We start from the raw sequence: 25,705 nt of genomic DNA, 5'->3' as shown, positions 1-25,705 counted from the left end.
ACCAATCTTAATTAAACCATTTTTTTCCCCTCCTCAGATTGCTGTTTCATCGCACATCAGAGTAACACGCTCTAAAAACATATATTCTCTTGAGATTCGAAATGCAGCGGTGAGTGACACCGGAAAATACACAGTCAAAGCAAAAAATTACCACGGGCAGTGCTCTGCTACAGCATCTTTGACTGTACTCCGTAAGTTTCTTCTCTGGGTCTTGTGTTCAGACTAATTACAAATTTTTGCTGTAGTGTGTCTACTAAAATGACTTATGATAAAAGCCCCTGGTAATGTACATTTAGGTATTTTACCATGTTTCTGACTTCTTTTGTATATTATGTATACAGAACTAAAACAGCATTAGAAATCTTTGTAACACCCACAGAGGAGCACACAGATGCTCTGTTATGTACATAGATGCATGTTTAACTGAAGGCTATGAGCATTCCTTCTACAGTGACTGTGTTAAGACCTTGATGCTGGCAATTACTCCTTCCTCATTTCCTGACATAATCTGTTCCAATAAAACAAAGTAATTCCACAGTTAAAAATTTTTATGATAACTTAGCAAAAAATGAACTGGGTTTAGTATTTTATTGGCTGTACCGTATCCCAGTTCCTAGCATCAAGGGTTTGCTATGATTTGCTTGTATGACTCTGCTTGGGTTTAAAGGAAAGATGCAGTGATTGAGCTTTTCTGTTACCTTTTATAACTACAGAACAATGCAGTGAAATACAGACTTTCCTATACCATGCTTGTAAGAACATGAATATGTTTCACAACTTCTACAAACATGAACTGAACGCACACAATTTCTCAGTGTCTAATTCTAGTTGTGGTTCTAATTATGTTTTTCCTTCATGCTCATAATACTAGTAACAGTTCCACTTCCTACTTGTTTTACTGCTTGTGATTTGGACTTCTTCAATCAAATGATTGTAAACAATTTTATACTCCATTGCAGTTTTCCATTGAAAGCAAACTACGCTGTCTCAATTTCTGTAAAATTAACCATATAGAACTGCATGACTTTGTTCGTTAACGTGACGTTATTGGTTTTTCCTTCTATGTTCGCGATGCTCTCCAGCTCTAATTGAAGAACCTCCAAAAGAGGTAGTATTGAAGACAAGTGGCGACGCAAGCATGCACGAAACTTTTTCTTCTCAGTCTGTTCAAATGGCTTCTTCTAAACAAGAGGCTTCCTTCAGCAGTTTCAGCAGTAGCAGCATGACTGAAATGAAATTTGCAAGCATGTCTGCCAAAAGCATGTCCTCCATGAAAGAATCCTTTGTAGAGATGAGCTCCAGCAGTATTATGGGGAAATCTAGTATGGCTCAACTGGAGAGTTCAACTAGTAAAATGCTTAAATCGGGTCTGAGAGGTGAGCAATAAAACTACGGGTTGAGTTAGTGCTTCAAATATTCTGAAGTAGTCCCCAGAGTAAACCTGCTGCATGGAATAGTGGAAACAGACTAACTTGGTATTTCCTCTTGTTTTGTGAAAGGAGTACCACCCAAAATTGAAGCGCTCCCATCCGATATCAGCATTGATGAAGGAAAAGTTCTCACGCTATCTTGTGCCTTTTCTGGTGAACCTGCTCCTGAAATAACATGGTACTGCAGAGGGAGAAAAATTACCAGTCAGGACCAGCAAGGCAGATTCCACATTGAAACCAGTGAAGATCTAACCACCCTGATCATCATGGATGTCCAGAAGAACGACGGTGGACTTTATACCCTGAATTTAGGAAATGAATTTGGTACAGATTCTGCCACTGTGAATATTAATATTCGATCAAGTTTAGAGAGCTTGATCTGTATTATTTACACTTGTTTTTTTACAAGTGATTCATATATGGACTGAAATATCTGATCTGTAAATAAAAAAACACAACTATTTTTGTACCTACCTGAATGAGACAAAGTCCAGAGCTATACATTATGACTTATAGTAATTACTGACCTAATAATTTTAAACACTTTTTTTCACAGACATGTACATACTGTATATAGCCGAAGTTAACGGTTATGAAGTTTTGTACCATTTATTTTATGACATTTTGAAACGTAACTTTTGGAACTAATGGTAGGAGAAAGTTTCCTAGCAAATGACTACCCTACTCAACATTTAACTAATTATTGCGCCTCAACTCATTGTTGATGTCTAAGAATGCCTCAACAGGTAGAGAGCCTCCCTGTTGAAGATTACCTACACCTAAGAGATGATACTGTGCATAGTATTTCATACATGCACGAATATTTATGTTGAATCAGAAATGTAAGGCATTGGTGATGTTTGCAATTACCCTCCTGTAAGCATTGCTTTAATGTTTTACATTGGATCTGATGATGTCATAATTTCCATACCTGACTGACAATTTCTGGACAAAGTGCAAGCGGCCAACACTTTGTTCATCCACTGTCTGTGTACTGTTTCTGACATATTGACTGCCTGAATAGCTTTAAAAAAGTAACATCACCTGGCCATCCCCTTTATCAACAAAGCTATTTAGGTACTCAAGTGCAGCAGCAGTACCCCCTCTCGGAGGTTCGTAGGGTGCAGTGATTGAGTTTGTGTGGTAGCATTAGACATCCCGTAGTCACTTCCAGGCAACTAAGCAATGAACCACAGTTTGAAAACAAACTGTTGCTACAACATCAAATACTGCCCCGCACTTCAATTTGCTTTAGTTCTCCTAACGTAGTAATAAATCTTGTTAGCTGTTGAACCTCCTTGAGATAGAATTGTTCATTTGAAATAAAGCATGCTTTCTGCACCATAAAATCTGTGACTCCTTGTTATTTATGTATTATGCTGCTTTTACAATTCCCATACTGAACTACAGAAAAAGAGTTGCTGAAAAAAAAAGACTATTTTTACTGGAAGACTAATTCTCCAGTGTAAACCAGGTAGCTAACTTGAAAATCCAGCCATCTATCAGAAATAGCCTGGCCACCAGAAAGTCAGCCTTAAAAAAAGTCAGGCTTTACAAAAAATTTTTTTACATTGTGTCTTAATTAACAAAGGATAAATTCTAGCACATGCCTAAGCATTATGCTCTTCTTATTGTCCCACTACTAAGTGAATTTCCAAGCCTTCCACTACACCCAGATGGATAAATTGCTAATCTCTCTCCTTTATAGCTGGTCTCCGTGGTCTCTGGTGAAAGTATTTAAAAACTGCCTCCAGGAAACCTGGCTATTGCCTCTTTTTTTTTTGGCAGCTACAACTAGTATAGACTAGTTGACCCTAATTGTCTGGACCTATAAATTCTCACCTCTTACAGGTGATTAAGGGCCCGTGCTCCATCAGTTCTTCATCCCTCAAGTCAGCTCACATACCTGTAGGAACAAAGCCTGTCTTTACATTCGGGGGGTGGGGGGTGTGTGTGCAAATCACAAATCCCATGCAGGCAGATCACATTTTTGGTTACCTATGGGAAAAGAGTATCAAGGTCAAAGGACCAACTCTGCCTCTAGAATTTACTCTGGTCAGCAGAAAAAGCTTGAGAGCAAATACACTCACAGCAATGCAACACTGCTTAAGAGAATTTCACAGCCCCTGAAGTGGAGCAGGAGCATTTGTTAGCAACCCTATGCATCACTACGAATCCCAGCATACTACTACTACTAAATAAAGCTCATCAGAAGTAGTAAAGCAGGTAGTATGTTTAAAAACATATTCCAAAAAGACTCACTATAGAAGCAGACTTTTATACACACACACACACACACTGACAACCACTAGCTTTCCAAATGATGCAGGAAAGCTGATAAATGGGGATAAAACAAGGACTAAAGTAAAAATAAGGCTTTCAGAAAAACTAAGTTTTGGATCAGGACAAGATCCAGACTTTTTCAAGTGATGGAACCAGGAACATTCAGAAGCAATCATAAAGATGAAAGAGTTTAAGGTTTTGTGGTATTTCTTCCTTAGAGAGGAAAGTAAAAAAGAATAATAAAAATGAGGTAAAAGAGGACACTTATTTTAATCTTCAAAGCATTCAGAAAAACCCCAAACCAAACGAACAAATTCAAGAAAGCTTGTTCAAGTGTGCTTTCCTCCGGTGTGGGAGTATAAGCGAGTTCATTCTGCCTGTACCTTTCTGGCCCAACTCTGCACAGTACTTGAGCTAGCACACCTAACTTTAAGCAGATGACTCACTCACATGCCTAAAAATAGGATTTAAAGTACTTACAGGCTTTGCTGAAGCACATCCTTAATAGATAACTTTGCATGCCAACCTGCTGAGCCAGCGTTTTTGAGAAAGACTGCTAAGTAAACGCTAGTATAGAGGGGCATCAATAAAGTCACGACCTAAAGCTTCAGTTTAACAGAACACTTCCCTAAACAGTAACATTTTTCAAGACAATAGATTAAGCAGTCTCTGGATAAAAAAATAAACATAAAATGAGAAATGAACATTTCAAATTATTTGCTCGTTATATTGTCAAATATTGGGATTTTTAATTGTACAAGCTGACATTTGTTCTCTTTAAAGGTAAAAATCTACTGCACTATTGGCCCAAGTTTAGAAAAATATCCTACCACTGACATGAATATGAAGGCATTTGAACTTCATGATTCCTAGGTCCTGATGCATAAGGAAAAACTTGTTAACAAAGTTCTGTGAGTTGCTGTGTAAATTCTACTATAGGGCTATATGTTCTCTACTAACATTTTACATTTGGCATCTTGAGAAAAATAGCTGTGATGGTGAACAGCCATAATAACACTAAGAGATTAATTTTACCACTAGCAGGCAAGAAACTCTAGTCTTAACATCGCATCTCAATTTTTACCATTGTCTCCACTGTCAACAACTTTTCCCTTCAAGGTGAGAAAATTATATGAACATAACACAAAAACCTCACATCTCTGATAAAAATATTAAATCTTCTCTAGTTGGGTTTTTTCCTTCCCCCTTTTTGAAGATAATAATGTTCTTGAGCTTGGATTTTTAAAAAATAATAATCAGGCTACTCGATGTCTATTAAAAAAACCTGAAACATAACAGTCAAAAATAAATCATTCAAGTCATTCCCACACCAGAGCATGCCATAGTACTAACAGCAGTGGTACAAAGGAGACAGGATGACAGAGAAAATAAGGTACTCTGACGTGTCAGAAAATGACAGTCAGTGGGTAGAAAAACTAGTCAGACCCACTTAAGGTAATTAATACCTGCTCCTGCAACTGTAACCAAAACTTCATAGAAAATGCCTAGGCAGCCTACAGAGTGTACTGAGAAAGGGAAGATACAGAAGTAGCCAAAGCAGTACTTACCACAAGAGATTATGAAAGACGGGGAAAAGGAGAGGGCACACTTAAATCCCATCCCTTAACAAGATTTAAAGCATTACCTTTGACAACTATAATTGATCACCTTGGGGACGTCTGTTTACCCTTTCCCTTGAAAAAGCTGAAGGAGGCCAGGATTTTTGCGGTTTGTTGTTTTTTTTTTTTCACACACATCCATAAGGTAGAGTAGCACTCTCCTCTTTAGCCTTCTCTTCATGTGTGTGCTGGTTAGAGCAGTCAGGGTGTAGCTATGGATGTACCCACATATATTGGCGCATAAACAGCCACAATGATAGTGACTTACCATGAAAAAAATAAGGCAGCACCACACATCGAAACAGCCTGACTACTTTCTTATGGTACTCACTTGCCAAACAACATTCTGGATTGTTCATCCAGATTTAACAAATATCAAAACGCTAAGTAAATTAAATTCCTAAATAACACCTTCTAATCACTACTGTATGTCTACAGTAGGAAGAACAGAGGTAAAGGATCTGAGAACATTTTAAAGTGCAAGCCATTACTCTATCTTCTAGCAAGCTTCTTTGTATTAGTGTTAGACCTCCTCTGCAAAATGGTCAAGCACTAGTCCTGCTCCTGTACAGGCAGAGGGATGCCTAGTTTCCAAACCCTAGTTCACAGTTTAAGTTAGCTGCTAAGGGGATAAGTCCTTCCAAGACAGTGGCAATTCTAAGGATGGACATACACACTTAGAGTCATCTGGGGAGCTTTACAAGTGCAATAAAAATCTACGTGGTTCTTTGGTCTTCAGTGTTAAACAGCAGAGATCTTCATGATGTCAACTGTGGATTTGGGCACCTAGGTTCTACACAAATCCCCTTTAACCAGTAACTTTCTCTTCTAGATCTGGAACTCTTAGGTTCAGTCCTCAAAGCAGTCAGTAAAGAAACACCTATAACAGGCAGGTTTCACATTAACTCTTTTAAAGCAAGATAATGAATAACATCTGAAAAGGAATTGTTAATTTTCAGACACAGACATTTCCTTCATTCAGGTGCTATACCTCTTTAAAAAGTTATTCATTTACACCAGCAGAAACAACAGCTACACTACAATACTTAAGCTGATAGTGGCATAACAAGCAAAACTCAAGTTTACAGTTTGTGAAAATGACCTTAACACAAGTAGCTATGACTTCACTTTTTAAATAAAGAAGAACTGTTTTATGATCATTAATTCTTTATAGTACAAGCTGATAAATCACTTAAGCACACTCCATTTCTAATTATCTGATGTTAGAGACTTCTATAACTTTGTAATTAGATGTTATCACTTTTCACCAAAATATACGTAGTATGATTACATTCTTTAAGTGATAAATACTATTTAAAAAAATAAGCTTGTTTCAGACTGATCTCTTCAGAATCAATCTGAGATCAAAACTAGAAGTACTAATTACACATTCTATGTTGAGGTTCAACTCCCGTTCTCCACCAGAAAGAATAATGATACAATTAGGCATTTGTGGTAAGTTCTCCCCTAAACTTGGAAATGAAAATGAGAGAATCTAGATTTTTTTCAGTATTACTCCATAAGGATCGTTGTGATTCAACCAGCTAAGTATCATTTTCAGAAATGACTTCTTAGCTCCAGATGCCAAAATGTACGATGACATATCATCTTCACTGATTTCACCAAATACATTTTAGGATTTTTGCCAGAGAGTTTGGCACAGGTATATATAAAAAGGCTGATTTAACTTTAGCAGAAACAAGTTACATGTGTAGGAAGACATCAACCCAGCTTTACTGACATACAGAAACCCAAAACAGTGCTGAAGTAATTATATGCAAATTCTGTGCTTGAATCTAATCATTAAAACTTTCCTCTGAACAACCCTATCTGTGGCAGTATTTAAAATTATTTACATGCACTGATCAGTCTCAGAGGTTTTTTTTACACTATGTGGAGTCCAAACTATTTTCTCTGTAGTAGTTGAAAGCCAGAAAAAGGTATTTGTTAATGTGACATGTACTTAACACTGTACAAGCTGATAGAAACCTCCGTGAAATTTCAAAAATCAGCTCCAAGACAGCACAGGATTCAAGATAACAGTCTCATTGCAATACATAGTTTACTTCTTGGAATATCTTTTTTAATACTTATTTTTACAATTGTCTTAATCGACATACAGAACACCTTAAAGCAAACATTCAGAAAAAATGTACAAGCATGTGTGTGGCTGATATGCATCTGCAAATGCTAGTTGCATGAAAATTGACAGAACTGAGCACAAATGACAGCTCTGAGCTGGTATCCACAAATAACTTTACTTGTACAAACCATTCCATTCCATTTGACCCTGACAAAATGCTTTATAAACTGGTATTTTATATACGGGCAACAGCTCATATGTTTTTTCCTCAATATTTGGACCTATTTTGATTTAAATAAACCAACACTCCAGAAATTTATAAGGAAAGCTTCCATTCCCATCTGTCCTTTCCAGCCTGCTTCAAAAACACCAAATTATTCATATACACAAAAGGAAGACTAGTTAAACCAAAATAAAGACTTGATTATAAAAACAGATTTTGGTATGTGCTTGAGTGCAAAAAACCCTGTACATTTATTTAGCAATTGTGTAACTCAAAAACAGTAAATGGCTTGCTTAAAGTGCTCTATAGTTAAGACTTTATAGACCAAGTTTATTCCTAAATGAATACCAAAAAAAAACCCAAAAGCTTACAATGCTAACACTAACAACCTTATGGACCAAGGTGCTAGTAGGCACTGTTATACTGTATTACTTATTAATTATTTGAGATCGGAGTCTGACTCTCTTCTTACAGTTAATGTAAATATACACTGATGTAAATGAGAGCAGAATCCATCTCCTGGTGTATACCATCCTCAAATAATATAAAGGAGTCACCAACAAAAGAAGCTCCCTTTTGTATAAATATGTCATAAATAACATATGTATAGATACAAACATTCGGTACAACAGCAGCTTTATGGTCTAATATTTCAGCTCTTGCTTCTATAATACTTTGCTAAAAACACATCTTAAGTGAGCAGAGTAATCTTAACAGTGCTGCATTAGCTACTTGTGATGCTACACACCCCAGAAACAATTTATGCACATTTTGAAGCCTTTAGTAGATCTTTAGTAGTGAAAGTAGGTAGAAATTTTTGATGCAAAAAAGAATAAATAAATAAAAATTATTAAATATCCAATGTTTGGTACAAATGCTTCATATTAAGTTATTTTTATACATTTGTTTAGAAAAATACACTAAATATTTCTACTTTCATTGGCTAAAAATAAGGACCGGATTATGTATATCCTTGTGTTTTTAAAGAAGGCAATGTCAGTTACTGTCAAGCTGCTAGAGTAGACCCATTAGTGCCCATTCCCACAGCCCTTACACAGGCAAAAAAGCCACTGCAGGGCTAATCACAGTTTCTGGTGGATGACCTGGTACAAATGACCAAGTGGTCCATGGCACAAGTTGCATTTTCTCCAAAAAAATTAAACCTTTTTGCTGAAGTTTATAGCCTGCAGTTTTACTAATGTATCAGTCAGACCTTCATACTTTTTAAAAAGAGCTACATTTACAAATGTGGATGCTTATCTGTTAAGCCATCATTTGTTCCAAAAAACGCACATTCAAACTATGAAATATTAGGAAAATACTCTTGCAAATAAACTATATAAAGATAAAATACACTTCAAAGATAGTTTTTATGTTATTCTATAAAGTGCAGAGAAATCCTTCTAAAAAGGGAAATGACTACTTCCTATAACAACAGTATAATTACAGCAGCTTTTGCATAGCATTATTTATAGAAAATTGAATACTCTCAGTTTCTTCAGGAAGAAAAGGATGAAGGAGTCTCTTCCAGTTCAGATCTTTCCTTTGATACTGATCTATTTTCTTCAGGAATGGTTGATGATACCAGATCTCCATTGACAGCACTTCTAGAACAGTGAGCAGATCCTATGAAGATATCAGTAAGTATTTAATTTTCAACCCCAAAAAACCTCATCCAATCTGTCAGTTATTCTATTTGCTAACTATTTCCTATACATAAGCAATCAGAAGCTTAATTACTTTGGACTTTTACTAAAAGATTTCAATCAATGTCATGCCCAAGGATGATGCATATTAGAACATTCAGCTAGTATAAATCAAGTAATCTTTTTTTTTTTAATACACAATGATTTTTACATTATGAAGGACAGAAATCTGTGAAGTACAGACATATTCTGTATGAGGAACACAAACTTTTTTTTTTTTAAGAACTGATGCATCAATAAGCATTTAATTAAAACATTTTCTATTATTAAATTGAGATGGACGACTTACTGCAAATTAGGTATTGCTAGGCTACCTGACAGGAAAGAGAAAGAACTAAGATAACTGGAAGGTAGCAGAGTGACCTTCTAACCCAACAGAAGAAAACAAAAAACCACTGAGCTAGAAACTAGAGCTACATAGTAAGGAACCAAAAAAGCCTGGTATCAGCAGAAACACACAAGACAAAGATTCTTCTCAGCAGTCCTGAAAAGTCAGACTGAGTAACCAACACCAGAAAGTCCTGATAGTAACAAAAGCTTTGCATTACAGGAAACTAGACTGATGCGTACCTACACTGGTGATGAGTCACAGACTAAGATCTAAACTGAGCACACCCTATGCTGCTGGCAGAAGAGTGAGTTGGAAGAGGTGGTCACCCGGCAACACGTGAGCATCAGAGAACCAAGAAAACAATGCGGCGGTGTGAATACTTGCTTCGTGATAGAATGTAAAGCATTAGTACCTATTCGTGATCACATGGGCTTTCAGCAATGCGCAGGCCTCACGTTTTCTCAATCCAAGTGAGGCACTAGGCACTTCGAAAGGAAGCAAGACTAAACCAGAACTAGTTAAGAAGAACTAGTCAAGATAAAGTCTCCCTGAGAGGAGTTAGGGTGGAGTCAAAATGACAGCAAGATTCAAAAGGAAAAACCACAGAAGAACTGGCAACTTACTCAGTAGGCCCATCTAATGAGAAGGAATAATATTCTGCTCATGACATCACTCCTTAATTTTTTGGGTTGGTTTTATTTATTATTGTCACAGCTGCACTCTTTCAGAATAGTGCTGTTCTCTTCAAAAGGCAAGCAGCCACCAAAATTAACTGTCTTTCCACAATGCACTGGGTGGAAATTACCCCCCACCCCTCACAGGAATCACGGAAAGGAGAATTTGTTTCGTGACGACAAGTAGGTGGCAAACAACAGTAATCCACACCACCTACCAGACATTCGTGTAAGATTCTGTTAGTACAAACATCCCTTCTTTGGTTACACCTCTATTTTATCTTGCCAGTGGTCCCACTGATTTCAATACAACCACTCCAGCCATAAGACCCTTTTCAATGTGAATGAAAGCCACATAATAAACTACACAACTGCCTTGATTTATAATACAGGAATCTTACAACCAAAACTCTGTATTGAAAAGAAAACTTTTTTTCCTCATGCTGGTATCAGTACTAGAACAGCTGCTCTAAATAGGGTAATACGTTGTACAACAACATACAAAAAGAAAACCACCCCTCTGCCAAACTTACTCTGAGAATCTTCCAAGGCAGTATCACTGTAGGATTCTGTATCCGAGTATGTTCTTCTGCGCCGCTGTGAAAATCGGTGAAGGGATGAAATTGTTTCTTTTACAGAATGATTATTCCTATAGAAGTGAGATCTATTAGTAAGCAAAACCTGTAACAGCCCACACAAACTTATCACACTTTAAAGTAATTTTGGTGCTTATATTAAACTGTTAGTATCAATGCTTTACACTATACTAAACCAAAAATGGTACAGTCAATAGAATATTCTTAATTTTCACCATTATAAAGCTTGAAAATGGAAATAAAAATGTAATATAATCTTTGCATGCCGAAGAAAATAACTCAAGAATCTGAAACACTGACCCAAAAATAATGTTAGCATTTCAAACTCTATGTCTAATTTCAGGAACTTGTCAGAATAAGTAATTTCCATAAAGTTTCTAGCATGAAGAAATTTTCATAGTGTAGAGATGGCAGCTGCATTATTTTCCATCAACACTGATCACCTGCACCCTTAGTTTTCAAAACTGGACCAATTTATGCTGTTGAATTTTTTTTCCTCAAGTGAACAATTCTTCTCACATTTTTATTTTAACGCTAGCAGATTCAGAGAGGTTTTCTGACACATAAGAAAAAAAGCTTAATGAAACAGAATGTTACCTTTCTGAATAGCAAGGACCAGGGTGACTAACGGAACGCTTCATCTAGAGGAAAAAAAAAAAAATCCAAACAACAAACCACACCAAAAGTGTCACAAGCTACTTTAAATAATATGCATACCTACATTAATTTTTACTTTCTTTACAGTCTCTACAAAGAGAGAGGGAATTTTTTTTTTAAACTAAAAGCAACCACTCAGTTAAAAAACTGATTTATCTATATGAAAACAGATGGATTATCATCAGTATTAAAAGTTTAAAGCATTCATACAGGAAATAGTTTACTACAAAAAAATACTCCCTAGTTTCTAAGGAATTCATTCTCTCTTGCTCCAAAGTTACTCACAGACTCATTTGTTAATTGCAATGATATACAGAAATACCAAGACCTCTACCAAATGCTAGCTTGAATTCCCCATTACACCATAAACCGAAATCCTGCCTTTTGATTCCTGGTGGGTTTTCTGATATCACTGTCAAATCTCTATGTGGATCAAAGTTACTAATTTTAATCAATAATGATCAGCTTTGTAAGTAGTCCGAGTGCAAAGAAAGGGATTCCCAGAATCCCACAAGATCAGTGCACAGCTAGTATTATAAAATACAAGGAAACAGTTGAACTGAGGAAAACTTAAACCTCATTCATTTACAAAATACCTCATTACAGAGTCTTGACACATACTATAAATAACTCTGATTCTGTAAAGGCTAGCAAAGTCTGGGAATGGAAAATTACTGATTTATATTCAGGACTAGTACTGATCTAACAGAGTGAAGATTTCAACTGTCAACATCATAGAACCTAGCAATAGCATAGTCTTCTGCCATTCTTCCCCCCACCCAACCAACAATATGACACCTTAAAAACAGTATTTCAAAATGTCTAAACCATTTGGACAGGTGATGGTGACACAGGAGAAACTAATGGATCAGGGTGAGGCAGCTGGAACATTTCTGGCTTAAACTTGGCATTAGCAATCTTCACGCATTCTTCAAGTGTTGTGATAAAAGTATTACATGTGGCACTAAGCAAGGAAGAGGCTTCATTCATGTTCTGAAAATAAATGTAAAGCGCGAGTATAAGCAAGAAAAAAAAAAAAACAACACCACCAAAGAGATGCAGATACAAGTCTCCACCACCACCACTCCCACACACACTAATTTCCCTCATTACCACTAAGAGCTTCCATTTCCCATTTTATTTAATCAGATGTACACCTTCCAGTGAGGTTAATTTAAGCAAACTGGTATGACAGCAGCATGATTTCTTTCTGCATCATAATTTCTTTAGGGCATCAGCCAACAATGCCATAACGTTTTTTACTGCAAAGCTTGTCTCAGAGTGACTAACTGTTATCAGAAGATCATTCAGTGAAACGAACAATTGCAGCAGAATGTGTGAACAACTTTATCGCTCCAGTGCAAGGAGCCTGCACAACAATTGTTGACAACGGCACAATAAAAATTGAAAATAATTTGCTGTGTTGTGACTAAGCATCAATTCCTTGCTTTGCTTTAAGTAAACAATATTGTCCACACGCTGCTCAAGAGTGTAAAGAATGAAGCCATTCATAATTTCCAGTTCAAACTTTCATTCCAAAGCAGAAATACTAGAATAATTTTACTTGAGCATATTGAGAGATATAGATACACTGCAGGTTTCCAATACCTGTAACACTAGCTTTCACTGATAACAAAATGGAGTACCTTCCTACACAAGGAAGTAAAGAATGGACAAACAAGACTGTTTCAACTACCCTGCCCATAACAGATAGGCCAAACAAGACAAATTATTGCATAACTCATATGGCAGCTCTTTTAACCAAACAACTCAGTAACACCATTCCCTTCTAATGCGTGTTAGAATTACAGTTAAATCATCCAGGTACTTTACACAGATATAATCAATGTCAGTATTATATACACACGGGCACTCAAAAATTGACCGTAGGTTGAATCTCCCAATGTTAGGAGATGAAAAAGGCATAAGATGTCAACAGAAACTTGAGGTGTATGATATAATTAGGTTCTCCAATGGCATTCTACAAATTCTGTACCTCAATGCTGGGAGCAGAGCAAGTCTCATCATGCTGAACAAATTCTTGTATTGTATGAACTTGCTGCATTAAAAGATCACAGTAGAGACGAAGTTCGGACATTTTGGTTTTAAGAGATTCATTGGTCTCACTTATTTCTGAGAAAAATAAAGGGAATATCAATTTATTGCATACAATGTATACACACAATTTTTAAGCACTTTTCATTTAAATTCAAATATCAATTTAAAAATTCACTTAATTTTGAGGAAAACTGGATCCTGCAATGAATCAAGAACTGTATTTGAAGCAGACAACAGTTTGTGCTTCAGGATAACAGATACTAACTTAATGACCATTAAGAAAGAGGAACATAACTAGGAAAGATGAAGTTGAAATCTTTCTTAGCTGCAATGTAACATATTAAAAAATGTAGTGGATGAAATTTACACCCACTAGAGTGGCTGGAAATGGTTACATTAAGCCATCCAAGAAGAATCATGGAAAAAACACTAGTAACTATAAAGAATCAAAACAGCAGAAATTAAATGGCTTCACAGCAGCTACAAACAGTATGCTTGTTCTTGTAATGGCATTAAATCGCTGGTATTTCAGCTTCTTAAGATAGAACAGGTCAACAGAAGTGACCTCTAATTCAAACATCATGGGAGAATTTACCATATAGATGACGAGCCATAATAATGATTTATATTTAAAGACAATAATACTGACTTTCTACCACAGTATTTGCACTATCATTATCTGAAAACAGGCATTTTAAAACGTGGTAAGATCGTATATGCTCTAGGTAACACACATACCTTTTTCTTTCTTTGTTCTGGTATCTGCTAAACAGGCTTTTGCACTCCCCAGTGCTACTAGCCACCTTTGCCTTTCGGCTGCATTAACTGCTTTCATATAAAAATGCTGTTCCCCTGGGATGATTAGCTCCATTCTTGTGTTGTCTGTTGCATGAACTTATGATAGAGAAGAAAAAAATAATTTTGAAAAATAAACCAAAAAACCCAACAAAAATCCCCAAACTAAACTCAGTAACAATTATTTATTAAATACTGAACAAAGTATTTAAAAATGTTTATTACAATCCCATAGTAATAAAGTAAATCACAATGCACCACTGCTAAACAACAAGCCCAAAGCTGCTCAACCCTTTTCCCCAGCATGCCTTCAAGTCAACAGGTAGCAACATAAGCACCGAACAGTGGCCAGACTCAAGTACAACGGTGTTTCCTTTCTGCATTAACAATATACTGCATACAAATCTTTAACTGTTGCATTCCAAACCAGGTCTAAACATGTCAAACTTCTGAAGAGTTTTGTTGCAAGGACAAGTATTTACGGAGGACTAGACTAAAAACTGAAATAATCTCCCTTCTAGATGAAATCTGGCTTCAGGTTGCAGAGTCCAAGAACCAAGAGCTGAGGTGGATTCTGTTCACAGTCTATTATATTCAGTACTACATTTTTAACTGAATACTCTGCTGAGTTTCACATTATCAACCACAGTTCCTCCAAACTTGCTCCCCACAAGCCATGCATGCAGGAAACTGCACCAAATCCGGACATCAACTATGATCCTCCCTTCATGAAAAAACAAGATGACAAGCAAAATGAACAACTGGAAAGGCCAAAAAATGAGATCTTCCACTCTACATCACTGATTTCATCTAAACCAAGGAAACAATAACAAAAAGGGACCTACCACATGAAAAATACTTGATGACCCATGTAAAATGAGAATCTCCTACTTTTTAATATACAGTACCCACATCACAAGCCCAGTCATATGCAGCTATCTGGAAAGAGGTAAAGAGCTGGAAGCAATGGAGAGTTAAGACAATGCCTTGCTATTAGCCAAGGAGGTTGACCTACAGCTTACAATACACTAAAAACTAAACTCACAGTGAACACACACAGGTCACTTCTAACTCCATTACATCCATCATCTATGCACATGAGCAGCTTCTAACAGTGACAAAAGTAAAAATTACAAGAAAAAAGTAAAAAATTAAAAGACTAAACATCTCTGGTTTATAAGAATCTCCCCTTTTGGGTCACTGCTGCTGCTCTCCTAAAAAGCTGGCATTCATGATTCAGTCTTATCCCTGGTCACAAGAGGGAAAAGCTGTAGAACTAAATAACTAGATGCGGTAACTTCAAGCATAAGACACAGGCACACAACTATTTACAACAAGAATAAATATATGGTGGGTTCTAAATCTCAGAACAGAGCTCTAACAGTCAAAAACATTTTTTCTTTTTCACCACGTCATAATTCACATTCATTATTATTTGCAAACTATGAAGCAGTCACATTGGACTATAGAGAAACAAAAATATAGGAGGAAAAACCTGTGATGCAAAGTAGATGATTTGTGATCTTTCCTATTTCCCTGTCAGCTAAAATTTCCTCAAGCAGAGATCTATTAATTCTTACCTTTTATTTCACACACAGCCATCTTTATACTTCCTTTGCTGCCTTTGCAAACATCATCCTGTGAATCATAGTATGACAATATCCCATTGTCTAAAACAAACCACCGAGGCTGCCAACCTAGGGAGATCAAAAACATGAAAGTTTAGTCTAACTATTAAATTGCAAATCAAATTCAGCTATTTGGCTGTTAAAACTTTTATAAAAAAAATGCAAACATTAAACTACTCTTGTAATGCACCAGCAAGTAAACAATTTGCACAGTCTGAAGACCAGAGCCACTCTATAGCCAGACTAGTATTATATGGATATTTCACTCCCTTTCATACATCATCAATATTTCAGTTTTCACTATATTCCATTCTAGAGCAAAATTATTTTTTAATTTACCAACCAAGGAATATTATTTTGAAGGCTGATAAATTACCTACCTCTGATGAGCCATTCTCATTCACGTATATTTTTCAGGTAGACTTTCTTAAGATTGTAGGACCTTATTTGTAAGGTTTAAATAAATAATTGATGTCACCAACTGATATGCTATGGTCTTCTCTGCCTACTGTATTTCAGTGAAAACTTCGTATTTCACACTTAACTACTGACACACCATTTTCTCTGAAAGCAGCCCAGCTCCATTGCTCAGCAACATCAGGCATTGCACAGAGAACTGAGACATGGCTAAAATGCCTAGGTCCATTTGTGAGGATAGCATACACCAGGCTCATCTATGAAGGTTTTCACCAGCTTTGCATTAGCAAAATTATATAATGATCTCTGACTTCACTACATCTACAAAACAGAGCAGTCTATGCAAGAAGTCTGTGCAGCATTATACCACACAGTAAATCACTGTCATGGGCCCTCATATTAAAGTATATTAGCATTCCTTTTTTTCCCCTTTTATCTTCCTTTTTTTAACAGCTATTGCATAAAATTCAACACTCATTGGAATAGGTGCCCTCATGTCTAATACTACTAAATGCAAATCATTTTGCCTGGTAAATCAGCTGTTTCGAAAAATAACATAGAGCTAAAACACTCCAGTAGAGCATAACAGTTCCATTGGCCCATTACAGTCTGGGTTAGCTGTACAACAGTAGCAGATTATCCCTCTATTTTACAACTCAACATCAAACTTCAGCTTCCTGCTTGGTTTAAGGTTAGGAATGGCAATAACTGCGCGGCCAAGAACTCAACGTATTTGGTCATACGATGGTGTGATCCATGGCACTTACCAGCTGCCATTCCAACAGAGCAAGCTGCAGCCATTCAGCAGCAGTCTATTATAACACAAGAGGCTTAATCAGGTACCAGACTCTTGAAAATCAGCTAAATATTACTCACATTAAATCATTACAAGTTTTAACACTAATTCAAGAAGTGTAAGACCAGGCCCCACTACATCACGTTACAATTCCATGATAAGCATCTGTGTCTTTCAAAATGCAGAGTGGTAACTAATAAGCAGATCCATAGATACAAAAACAGAATGGAAGAAAGTACAAATACTGAGGGATACCAACTCTCACAGGAAATATTTCAAATTGTATGTATGCATCACCACTTACACTCAAAGAATATGTAAGCAGTCATGAAAGGACTACTGAAGACTCTGTCCTGCAAAATGCAGATTAGAAATGCACTGATGTTTTTTTTTTCCCTGCTACCCTGTGTTGCAAAACATTGACTCTGTGCTGCCCTTATCTCCAAACTGCATGCACAGGTAATAAGTCAATGCCTATCTCAACAGTCCGATTCTGACAAAAAGGGACCCTACACAGATGATTATTCCAGCCACACTTTATGCTGGTATTGGAAAAAAAGAGATGCAAAGGACTTAAGCCTCCAAGTGCCTCACAGAAGCAAGCTGAAGAAAAACACCTCTTCTGATTTTAAATTGGGCAAACATAGCATCCTGTGTTTGTTAAATATTTTGTCAAATTTGTACTTCAGAAATTCTTAGATTGACAAATATTATTTAAGGGGAAGAAAAAATAAAGGTGTATTTCTGATTTTCTTTTAATGAAGGAAGAAACTAAATGTTTTCCATAATCCTTCAGTAACCACAACAAGCTCTTTTGCTGCTTGGCTTCTACCATCAGCAACAAATACTACAGCCTATTTCTGGCTACAAAAATAGATAGCAGACTAACACAAAAGTTGCTAATAAAATTTAAAACTTCACTAATATGATTAGTGTTTTTTTTTTTTTTTTTTACTTTTCTGCCATTCTATAGTCCAGAAATTGTTGGGAATTCCTGACACACTGTAATTCTGAAATGCATGAGCAGATGGAGCAGATGCTCACAGCTGGCCAGCACACAGGGAAGGAAGGGTCCTGCAGTTTGCAGTTTTTGAGGGCTACTGACTTTCAGCAGAATTCAGCTGCACTTTGATATGCCAGTCTATTGTCTGTATAGCATTCGGTTACTGTTGAGTATTTACATATTAAATAACAGACTTCAGATGGGAAGTTTATATCAAACACAAGGGCTCATTACCTGTGACCTTTTACCTTTTGCTACAGTAACATTTTTGGCCACATAAGTGAAAGTGACAGTTTCCATTCTATTTTTAAAAGAAACTTGTACTTATTATTTCTTTCATAACTATACTTTTCCTGTATGTGTTTTATCCACATTTACTGTGAATAAGTGACAAAAATATCTTATTAAATATCTATTTAATTACAGTACAACTGCTCTCTTTCACTGGAAGACCAGTATACGTGGACACGTATTTGCTCAGAATAATGCAAGATTATGCTCTGTACACTTCAATTCACAGCAAGTGCACACAATCTATGCAATGTGGCCCACGTTTCATAAACCCTCAAGATTGAGTTTCACACCACTCCATGTTCAAAATCTGAATATGCAGAAGTAGAACAGTACACGTGAAGTGCTGAAGAACAAGAGGGCAAAAAAGATATTGTCAAAGCAAACGTGAGGCCTGATTAAGCAAGGTATATGATCCAACACTGATCTGCTCTAGAGGGACAATTAGTCTTATTACAGTGTCAAGAGAAATCTGTTTCACCTTGACAGTACCATCTATCCATTGCTATCTCCAGAGGGAGGCAGTATCTTATTACCACAGAGGATGATGCAAACAAAACCAGAGCTGTGATGGCAAATGCAGGCATTTGTTGCACTTTTGTCTAAAGCACTTCTCAAAACACATTTCGTGAAACTTCACTGAGAACCAAGTTTTCCTATGTGTTTTACAGGCTAGGATAAAGGAGTATCAGACATCAAAAAATTACCATCCAAAAGCAAACTAAAAAAGAACTCAGGCTTTTTACACTTAGCACTTAAGATTTAAAGACGTAATCCTAAACGATTCCTGAACTGCAAGCAAGGATACCTTACAAGTTTGTACGCTGCAAAATAAAGCTACTTCTGAGAGGAAACGGAGGTGGAGGGGATCACCCCACAGCTGGGCCGTTAGAACGGGGCACTTCTGATGGCGTTTCCCTGCAGCCTGTCCTGTCAAGGGCCCCTCACGAGCTGGGTAAGGCGCAGTCCAGGTCCCGAGCGGTGCTTGACCACCCAGCTCCCAGGGGGAGCCCGGGGCACGCCGCGGCTGTGAGGCCGCCGGGCCGCGCCGCGCCGGTGCCGCAGGGCTGCGAGGGAGCCGCCGAGGGGCTCGGCCCGGCTGGGGCCCTGCCGCCCCGCCACGCCACACCACGCCACGCCACGCCACGCCACACACACGGAAACGCGCGGGGAGCGGAGCGACCGCCCTCATGCGCCGTCCCCCGCAGCCGGCGGCCCGCCGCGCCAGCCGCCCTCAGCCCCCGCCGCTCCCCAGCGGCTTGGCTCCGAACACAAACGGCGAGCAATTTCTCAGCCAGCGCGTTAAAAACAGCTCGCCCGGACCCACCCCCCTTCCCCGACGCACGGACGCGCCTCACTGACGAGCCCAAGCCCCCCCCTCCCCAGCAGCGCAGGCCCCAGCCCCTACCGCCGCCCCCCTCAGGCCCCGGCCCCCGCCACTCACCCGCCAGGTAGTTGGTCCACTTGTACAGGACCCCCTCCATCGCTCAGAGCCCGATGCCGGGCCGCATCCTCCTGCTCCGCCGCGGGGAAAGAGCAGCAGCAGCAGCAGCAGCCGCCGCCGCGGGGATGGGCGCTCCCCCTCCCTCCCCCTCCTGTCCCCGCCGCTACTGCTCCCTGCGCGCGCGGAGGCGGAGCCGCTCAGCTCTGGCGCGGCAGCGGCGGCGGCTCCGCGGCGGCCCCGGCGGCGCCACCCGCCCCGCGGGGCGCTCCGCACCTCCCATGCGCGCCCGGCCGCGCTCCCCGGCACCCCCCGCCCCGCTCCCCCCGCGCTGGGTGCCGGACGGCCCTTGCACTTCCTGAGCGGAGGGGGCCGGGCCCGAGGAACCGCCCGCCCCGCGGCTGCCGGCGGGCCGGCCCGGGGGGACTGGGGCCGTACCGCCACGCAGGCCCAGCCCCTCGGCCCAGCGGCGGCAGTGCCACGCCGGCGGCCTCCCGCAGGCGACATGGGCCGCGCGGTGACCCTGCTCCTCCTGCCGCTGGCCCTGCTGGCGGCCCCGGCGCAGGCCGCAGGCGGCGCGGCGGCGGCGGCGGAGGAGGAGGAGGTTAAAATAGAGGTGCTGCACCTCCCCGAGACCTGCAGCCCGAAGAGCAAGAAGGGGGATCTGCTGAACGCGCACTACGACGGTTTCCTGGCCAGCGACGGATCCAAGTTTTACTGCAGGTGGGCCCGAAGGGCACCGGGTGGGGTGGCAGGGGAGGCGGGCCCGAGCCCGGCCGCGTACGTGGCACCGCCCGCGGGAACGGTGGGTCCCGCTTCCCCGGCTGAGGGGCGAGCCGGGCCCACGGGCAACCAGCTGGTCAAGCGGGACCCACTGCGCTCCCAGCATGGAGACCTTAGCTATATCCCCCCCATCTCAGCCTTTATTTTTCCTCATCCGAGTGTTGAAGGATGTAGGATTTACCTAGGGTCGACAGCAGCTAGCGCTAAGCTGGACATCAAAGCCAACCTTGAGACTGGCGGCTGTCGCCAGTAAAGGACACCGACTGGGAGGGTTGCGTGTAGCCCACACCTCACATGGAGAACCCCTTTGGCAGACTGAAAAAAAAAAAAAAAAAAATCACCGTGCTATCGCCTGTCACCTCTGTGCTGTAATCCGTGCAAGGAAACTCAGGTTTGGAGAAGGAGCTCCTGGTAGGGATGCAGACTGACTATTTCAGACAGAAACTTGAGTACAGCATGCACTTCTGCACAGTTGGCATTGTGCAGGGCAGCTGCATTACACGAGTGGTTTGCAGTCTTTATGCCCCTTCCCTGCCGCTGCTTCGCTTCTCGGTTTGTGCTGCCTTCCTCTTTGACCCGATGTTAGTATTTAGGGATTGTCTTCACACTTTGTCCCGTCCATCCATCTTCAGGCAGCTTCAGCTTGGTTTAGCTTGCTTTGCACAGAAACCATTGTGCAAAAGCTTTATTTTTACAGTGCCTTGCTTTTAATGGCGGCGCATGCTACTAGCGAGGCAGGACTCGACCTGTGTAGAACGATGGATGAGAGTCTTTTATTTCCTTCAGGCTTATTCCTTACCCATGTTTGGACAGATCTTACAAACAGTGGCTTAGTTTATTACAAAATCTTGACTCCTTCACCCCCTACTTATATCATTTAAGAAAAATATCTATAGATGATAATTCTCCATTTAACAGCACCGTTTTACTTGCATTTTTTGTGCCTGTTGAAGTGACAGATTTTGGTACGTACAATGTTGCCCTCTGACTGTTGAGCTTCCTGCTTTTCAATTGCTGATCAGTGCAGCTGCCATACTGGGGACACCTCATAGGACCAGAATCTGGCTCAAGCACTGAATAGCTAAACAGAACAGAGTGGTGAGTTGAGCACACAGTACTGTAACCAGGATTGCCAGGTTCCCGAAACACACCCGTGCACGCTCTGTCCCATCCCATCCTACAGTGGTGTTAACTACTGACAACATTCTCGCTTCCTAGCAGTGAATTTCTCCCAGCACTCCTCTTCTTACAGACTTACTGGCACGCAGTGTATATGATCAGGAAGATCAGATGTTTTTGTAATAAGTTATTTTTTTTACCTGTTTTTTTGATTTCAGAAGGAAGTTGCCCCTTACACATCTCAAGATTTGACCTTAAATTAATTATAAATGTAGCAGGAAGCCAGTGTTAATACTTTATATTCTTGCACTCTAAACATTCTTGTGTTCTAAAAATTTAATGTATGTTTTTACTGACTGCTAATTTAAAGTTATTTTTATATATTTAAAAAAATAATTACTAAATTCACTATTATCCACTCCCAATTATTTTTAATAGTCGGACGCAAAATGAAGGTCATCCAAAATGGTTCGTTCTGGGTGTTGGACAAGTCATAAAAGGGTTAGATATTGCTATGATGAATATGTGTCCTGGAGAGAAACGGAAAGTGATCATTCCTCCATCACTAGCATATGGACAGCAAGGATACGGTAAAAAAGTTTTAGTACTAAACTTTGTCTTTCCTCTGTTTTACCCTTTCAAACATACAGTATTGTAAATGACTATAAGAATTGGTGCTCCATTATTTTTGGAGGCACTGGAGGTGATGCAGCTGTGCAGCCTAATCCTGCTCATTCCTGTGCAGTTTAAGTAGTCCTCATCACAGAACCCATAGCCAGGCCTTGCCATTTGTGTTACAATTCAGTACATGGCACCTGATGTGTTTTTCCAAGTATTGCCATAATATGAAAAATTGACAGTAAAAGGAAGATCTTCATGATTCATATCAGCATTTTCTGTCTTAATCTATTACATTCTATTCATGGTTAGTTTCTATTATTTGACTCCTGCCTGCTTAGCCTTTTAATGACGTTCTGTGTCTTCTGAGCAAAATGGAATGTAAGCCAGTGCATGCCACAGAATTAATTTAAGTAGAAATAATTTGTTTAAAATACTGCTCACATTCTGGATACTTAATGGATGATATCATCACATTAAATAATAATTGCAACAGTACAATGCATAAAATCTGATTTGAATTTATGATGCTTACGTCCACAGTCTACTTTAAAAAAAAAAAAAAAGTTCCAGTCAGAGTTTTAGTCAGTGTTTCAGCACTCTTAATTGTAGATAACTTCAATTCAGCTCTGACTTGTGTGTTGTAGTTTATGTGAAAAGATACCTCCTGCTCTACAATAGTTTGGTAGTGATATTATGTCAGAATTCCATGCACCAGTTTTGTCTTTCATACAATTCCATTGTAGCCAGTGAATTTTACTAGGAATAAATTTTTACCCTTGAGCATAATGTTTAAGAAGTAAGTCTCTTAACAACAAAGAAAAAGACTGACACAAATAAAAGTATGTTCTTTCACTCCTAATATTAGTCTTAACTCTTTGTTCTAGGTAGCACTTCAAGAAAGTACTATTTCCCTACAGCATACCTGTCCTCTGTCTCAGCGTATTCCTGCATGCTGGGGAAGATGCCTGCCTAATCTTGAATTAGAAAAGATGCATGTGGCTTTCTAAATCTTTACATATCTTTCCTTTGTTGGTATGTATATGTGTAAACTGCTGGCAATGAATTGTAGTATTGTATCTTTCTTTTGTTAGTATAGTCAGATATATTTAAAACTTATACATGTTTACAGCTTGTAAGATTAAAATCATTTGAATTCTGAAACCTGTCATTTTTACCATGAATATTTTAGATGAGTACTGTGAGGAATAGTTTTGTTTACCTTCTGTTTATAAACAAAGGAGATACTTTAGTTTTTCTTCAGTTTACGAAGGATGGGCACAAGCTCAAAATTCTGTCAAAATTCTGACGTCACAATGTCATGCTCACTGGCTTTGGCTATGAATAGAAGCAACTTGCATGTTTACATTTTAATTTTACACTGCATGATTTCTTGATGCTTTTTTGGCACTACTTTTCAGACCTCATTAGTTTGTTACTGTATCTCTTCAGTTCCCTTGTTTTGCCAGATGCATGATACATTGATCTGTGTTTAAAGGCAGGGGAGTTTTTACATGAGATATCAGGAAATGCTTTGACACAGGAATAATGAAGTCTAACATGTTTTTTTCCTTTGTAGACCAGACAAAATATTTCAGTAGCTTGGGGTTTGGGTTGGGGTTTTTTTTTGTGAATCAGATGATCTATGTTCTATTGCTTCTTTCTAAAGAGATATATATTTTAAACACAACTTTATATCAAATCCTTTAACCATAGGTATAATTCATAGCAAGTTGGTAAAATCTGATACTGCCTGCTTGTTGCTTCAGACAGAAAATACATACGAGCATTGGTCTATTACTGTAATCTTTTAAACCAGATTGCAGATATCTAAGAGACGCATCAGTCTCTCAATAAGCCCCATCATATGACAGTATGTGAAAGAATGAGAACTTTAGACATACTTGCTTTTCATAACACAAACCCTTCTCTTAATTTTTAAAAGTACCTGAATTGATATTAGCAATATAATTTTGTTTCAGGGAAGTATATTGTGTGCAGATCTCTCTCAAAATCATTTATCTAACACAATCTGAACAATCTTCCTGTCTAGCTGTATAATATTTAAATTCAGAGTTTAAACTCAGTATTAACACAGCCTTTTGTAATAAAAAGACAAAGACACTTTGCATGTGAATTTATCATATGTGTGATCCCTGACCATAGTGTCTGATTTCTTAAATGCTTTTTTTTCCTTTTATTCATAGCACAGGGCAAGATTCCACCAAATGCAACATTGATTTTTGAGATTGAACTTTATGCAGTAAACAAGGGACCTCGCAGTGTTGAAGCATTTAATCAGATAGACAAGGACAGTGACAGAAAACTCTCTGAACTTGAGGTAATATGATGTAACTAATTTGGAATAAATGATTTATAAAACTATAGATATGGCTGCATCGGTGTTATCTTTACATGATCTGCTTCTGCTGCAGTTCATCATGTAAAGCTTCTGTATGCTTACAAAAACTACACTGTGGAATCTGGAAATTTGCTTTGATTAATATATTGGAATGTCTCAGGCTTGCTGGGAAACAAACTTTAGATGTGTCTGCACTGGAGTCACAATAATTTGTGTATATACTCCAAGTGTCCTTGAAGATAGCTGTTGAGTACAGCTGTAAAAGCCACAATGGTTGGACTTTTTTCTTTTCTTCTAGATAAGCCAGTATTTGAAAGAAGAATTTGCAAGAGATGGCAAAAAACGTCATCCCTCAGTCCATGATGAAATCTTAGCTGATATATTTAAGAAGAATGACCATGATGGAGATGGTTTCATATCAGCAAAGGAGTACAATGTCTACCAGCATGATGAACTCTAAGTACTTAAAAAAATATTTGTCTCTGTTCTGGACACTGAAGTAATACTACTTTGTCATAGAAATTTTGTATTTTTTTTTATAGTGGCATCTTTTTATATCTCTTAAGGTGACTGTAAAAATCTTATTTTTAACATTCAATTAATAAAATGTGTTAGATATCTCAAAAGAAAGAAATAAAATTGGAAAACACCATGATCTATTATTTTAATCTCCAGTATTGCTCAGTAGTCTTTCTCATTGTGTAAAATACTGATGAAAATAATTATTTCTGTCCTATCAAGCACACAAAAATGGTTCCAGTACCTGTTGACATAGTTAGAACATAACTTCTC

General features: G+C 38.8%; 3 protein-coding genes across 6 annotated transcripts in view; 2 read left to right on the top strand and 1 right to left on the bottom strand.

The window, feature by feature from the left end:
* Window positions 1–2,779, top strand: part of TTN (titin) — a 240,837-nt gene extending 238,058 nt beyond the window's left edge. Inside the window, exons 316-318 of the mRNA XM_042784452.1 lie at window positions 38–191; window positions 1,083–1,376; window positions 1,500–2,779. Coding sequence (XP_042640386.1) covers window positions 38–191; window positions 1,083–1,376; window positions 1,500–1,858 — 807 coding nt within the window. The 3' untranslated portion in view covers window positions 1,859–2,779. The remainder of the gene's footprint in view (window positions 1–37; window positions 192–1,082; window positions 1,377–1,499) is intronic.
* A 4,583-nt stretch (window positions 2,780–7,362) lies between these two features.
* PLEKHA3 (pleckstrin homology domain containing A3) lies at window positions 7,363–20,197 on the bottom strand. 4 transcript variants are annotated; one of them, XM_042784149.1, is made up of 8 exons: window positions 20,035–20,197; window positions 16,036–16,152; window positions 14,399–14,554; window positions 13,599–13,735; window positions 12,431–12,595; window positions 11,543–11,586; window positions 10,883–10,998; window positions 7,363–9,264 (listed from the first exon to the last, which is right to left on the bottom strand). In XM_042784149.1, the coding sequence occupies exons 1-8, from the start codon at window positions 20,072–20,074 to the stop codon at window positions 9,137–9,139; spliced, it is 903 nt and encodes a 300-aa protein (XP_042640083.1). In that variant the 5' UTR covers window positions 20,075–20,197; the 3' UTR covers window positions 7,363–9,136. The 4 variants fall into 4 exon arrangements, with proteins under 4 accessions (XP_042640083.1, XP_042640082.1, XP_042640086.1 ...); XM_042784148.1 differs by having other exon boundaries at window positions 10,883–10,946; XM_042784152.1 differs by lacking the exon at window positions 12,431–12,595 and having other exon boundaries at window positions 20,035–20,196.
* Window positions 20,198–20,422: 225 nt separating this feature from the next.
* On the top strand, window positions 20,423–25,581 carry FKBP7 (FKBP prolyl isomerase 7). The gene is made up of 4 exons (XM_033010901.2): window positions 20,423–20,754; window positions 22,372–22,523; window positions 24,759–24,892; window positions 25,212–25,581. Exons 1-4 carry the CDS (start codon window positions 20,537–20,539, stop codon window positions 25,371–25,373), a joined length of 666 nt encoding a protein of 221 aa, XP_032866792.2. The 5' UTR covers window positions 20,423–20,536; the 3' UTR covers window positions 25,374–25,581.
* Window positions 25,582–25,705: the final 124 nt, after the last annotated feature.

The sequence above is a fragment of the Tyto alba genome, unplaced genomic scaffold (genome assembly GCF_018691265.1).
Source record: "Tyto alba isolate M040663 unplaced genomic scaffold, T.alba_DEE_v4.0 Super-Scaffold_7, whole genome shotgun sequence".
Taxonomy (NCBI): Eukaryota; Metazoa; Chordata; class Aves; order Strigiformes; family Tytonidae; genus Tyto; species Tyto alba.
Note: the sequence above shows the minus strand (reverse complement) of the source record. Positions and strands in the feature narration are given on the sequence as shown.

Bases quoted from the DNA above. Each gene is read 5' to 3' on its own strand.
- PLEKHA3 (XM_042784148.1), bottom strand. From the start codon at position 20,074: ATGGAGGGGGTCCTGTACAAGTGGACCAACTACCTGGCGG. The intron at 13,736-14,398 runs GTATGTGTGTTA...TATTTTTCTCAG, and splicing joins CAGAACAAAGAAAGAAAAAG to AAATAAGTGAGACCAATGAA. The intron at 11,587-12,430 runs GTTTAGACATTT...TTTTTCCTCTAG, and splicing joins CACCATCACCTGTCCAAATG to ATGAAGCGTTCCGTTAGTCA.
- FKBP7 (XM_033010901.2), top strand. From the start codon at position 20,537: ATGGGCCGCGCGGTGACCCTGCTCCTCCTGCCGCTGGCCCTGCTGGCG. The intron at 20,755-22,371 runs GTGGGCCCGAAG...TATTTTTAATAG, and splicing joins GGATCCAAGTTTTACTGCAG to TCGGACGCAAAATGAAGGTC. The intron at 22,524-24,758 runs GTAAAAAAGTTT...TTTTATTCATAG, and splicing joins ATATGGACAGCAAGGATACG to CACAGGGCAAGATTCCACCA.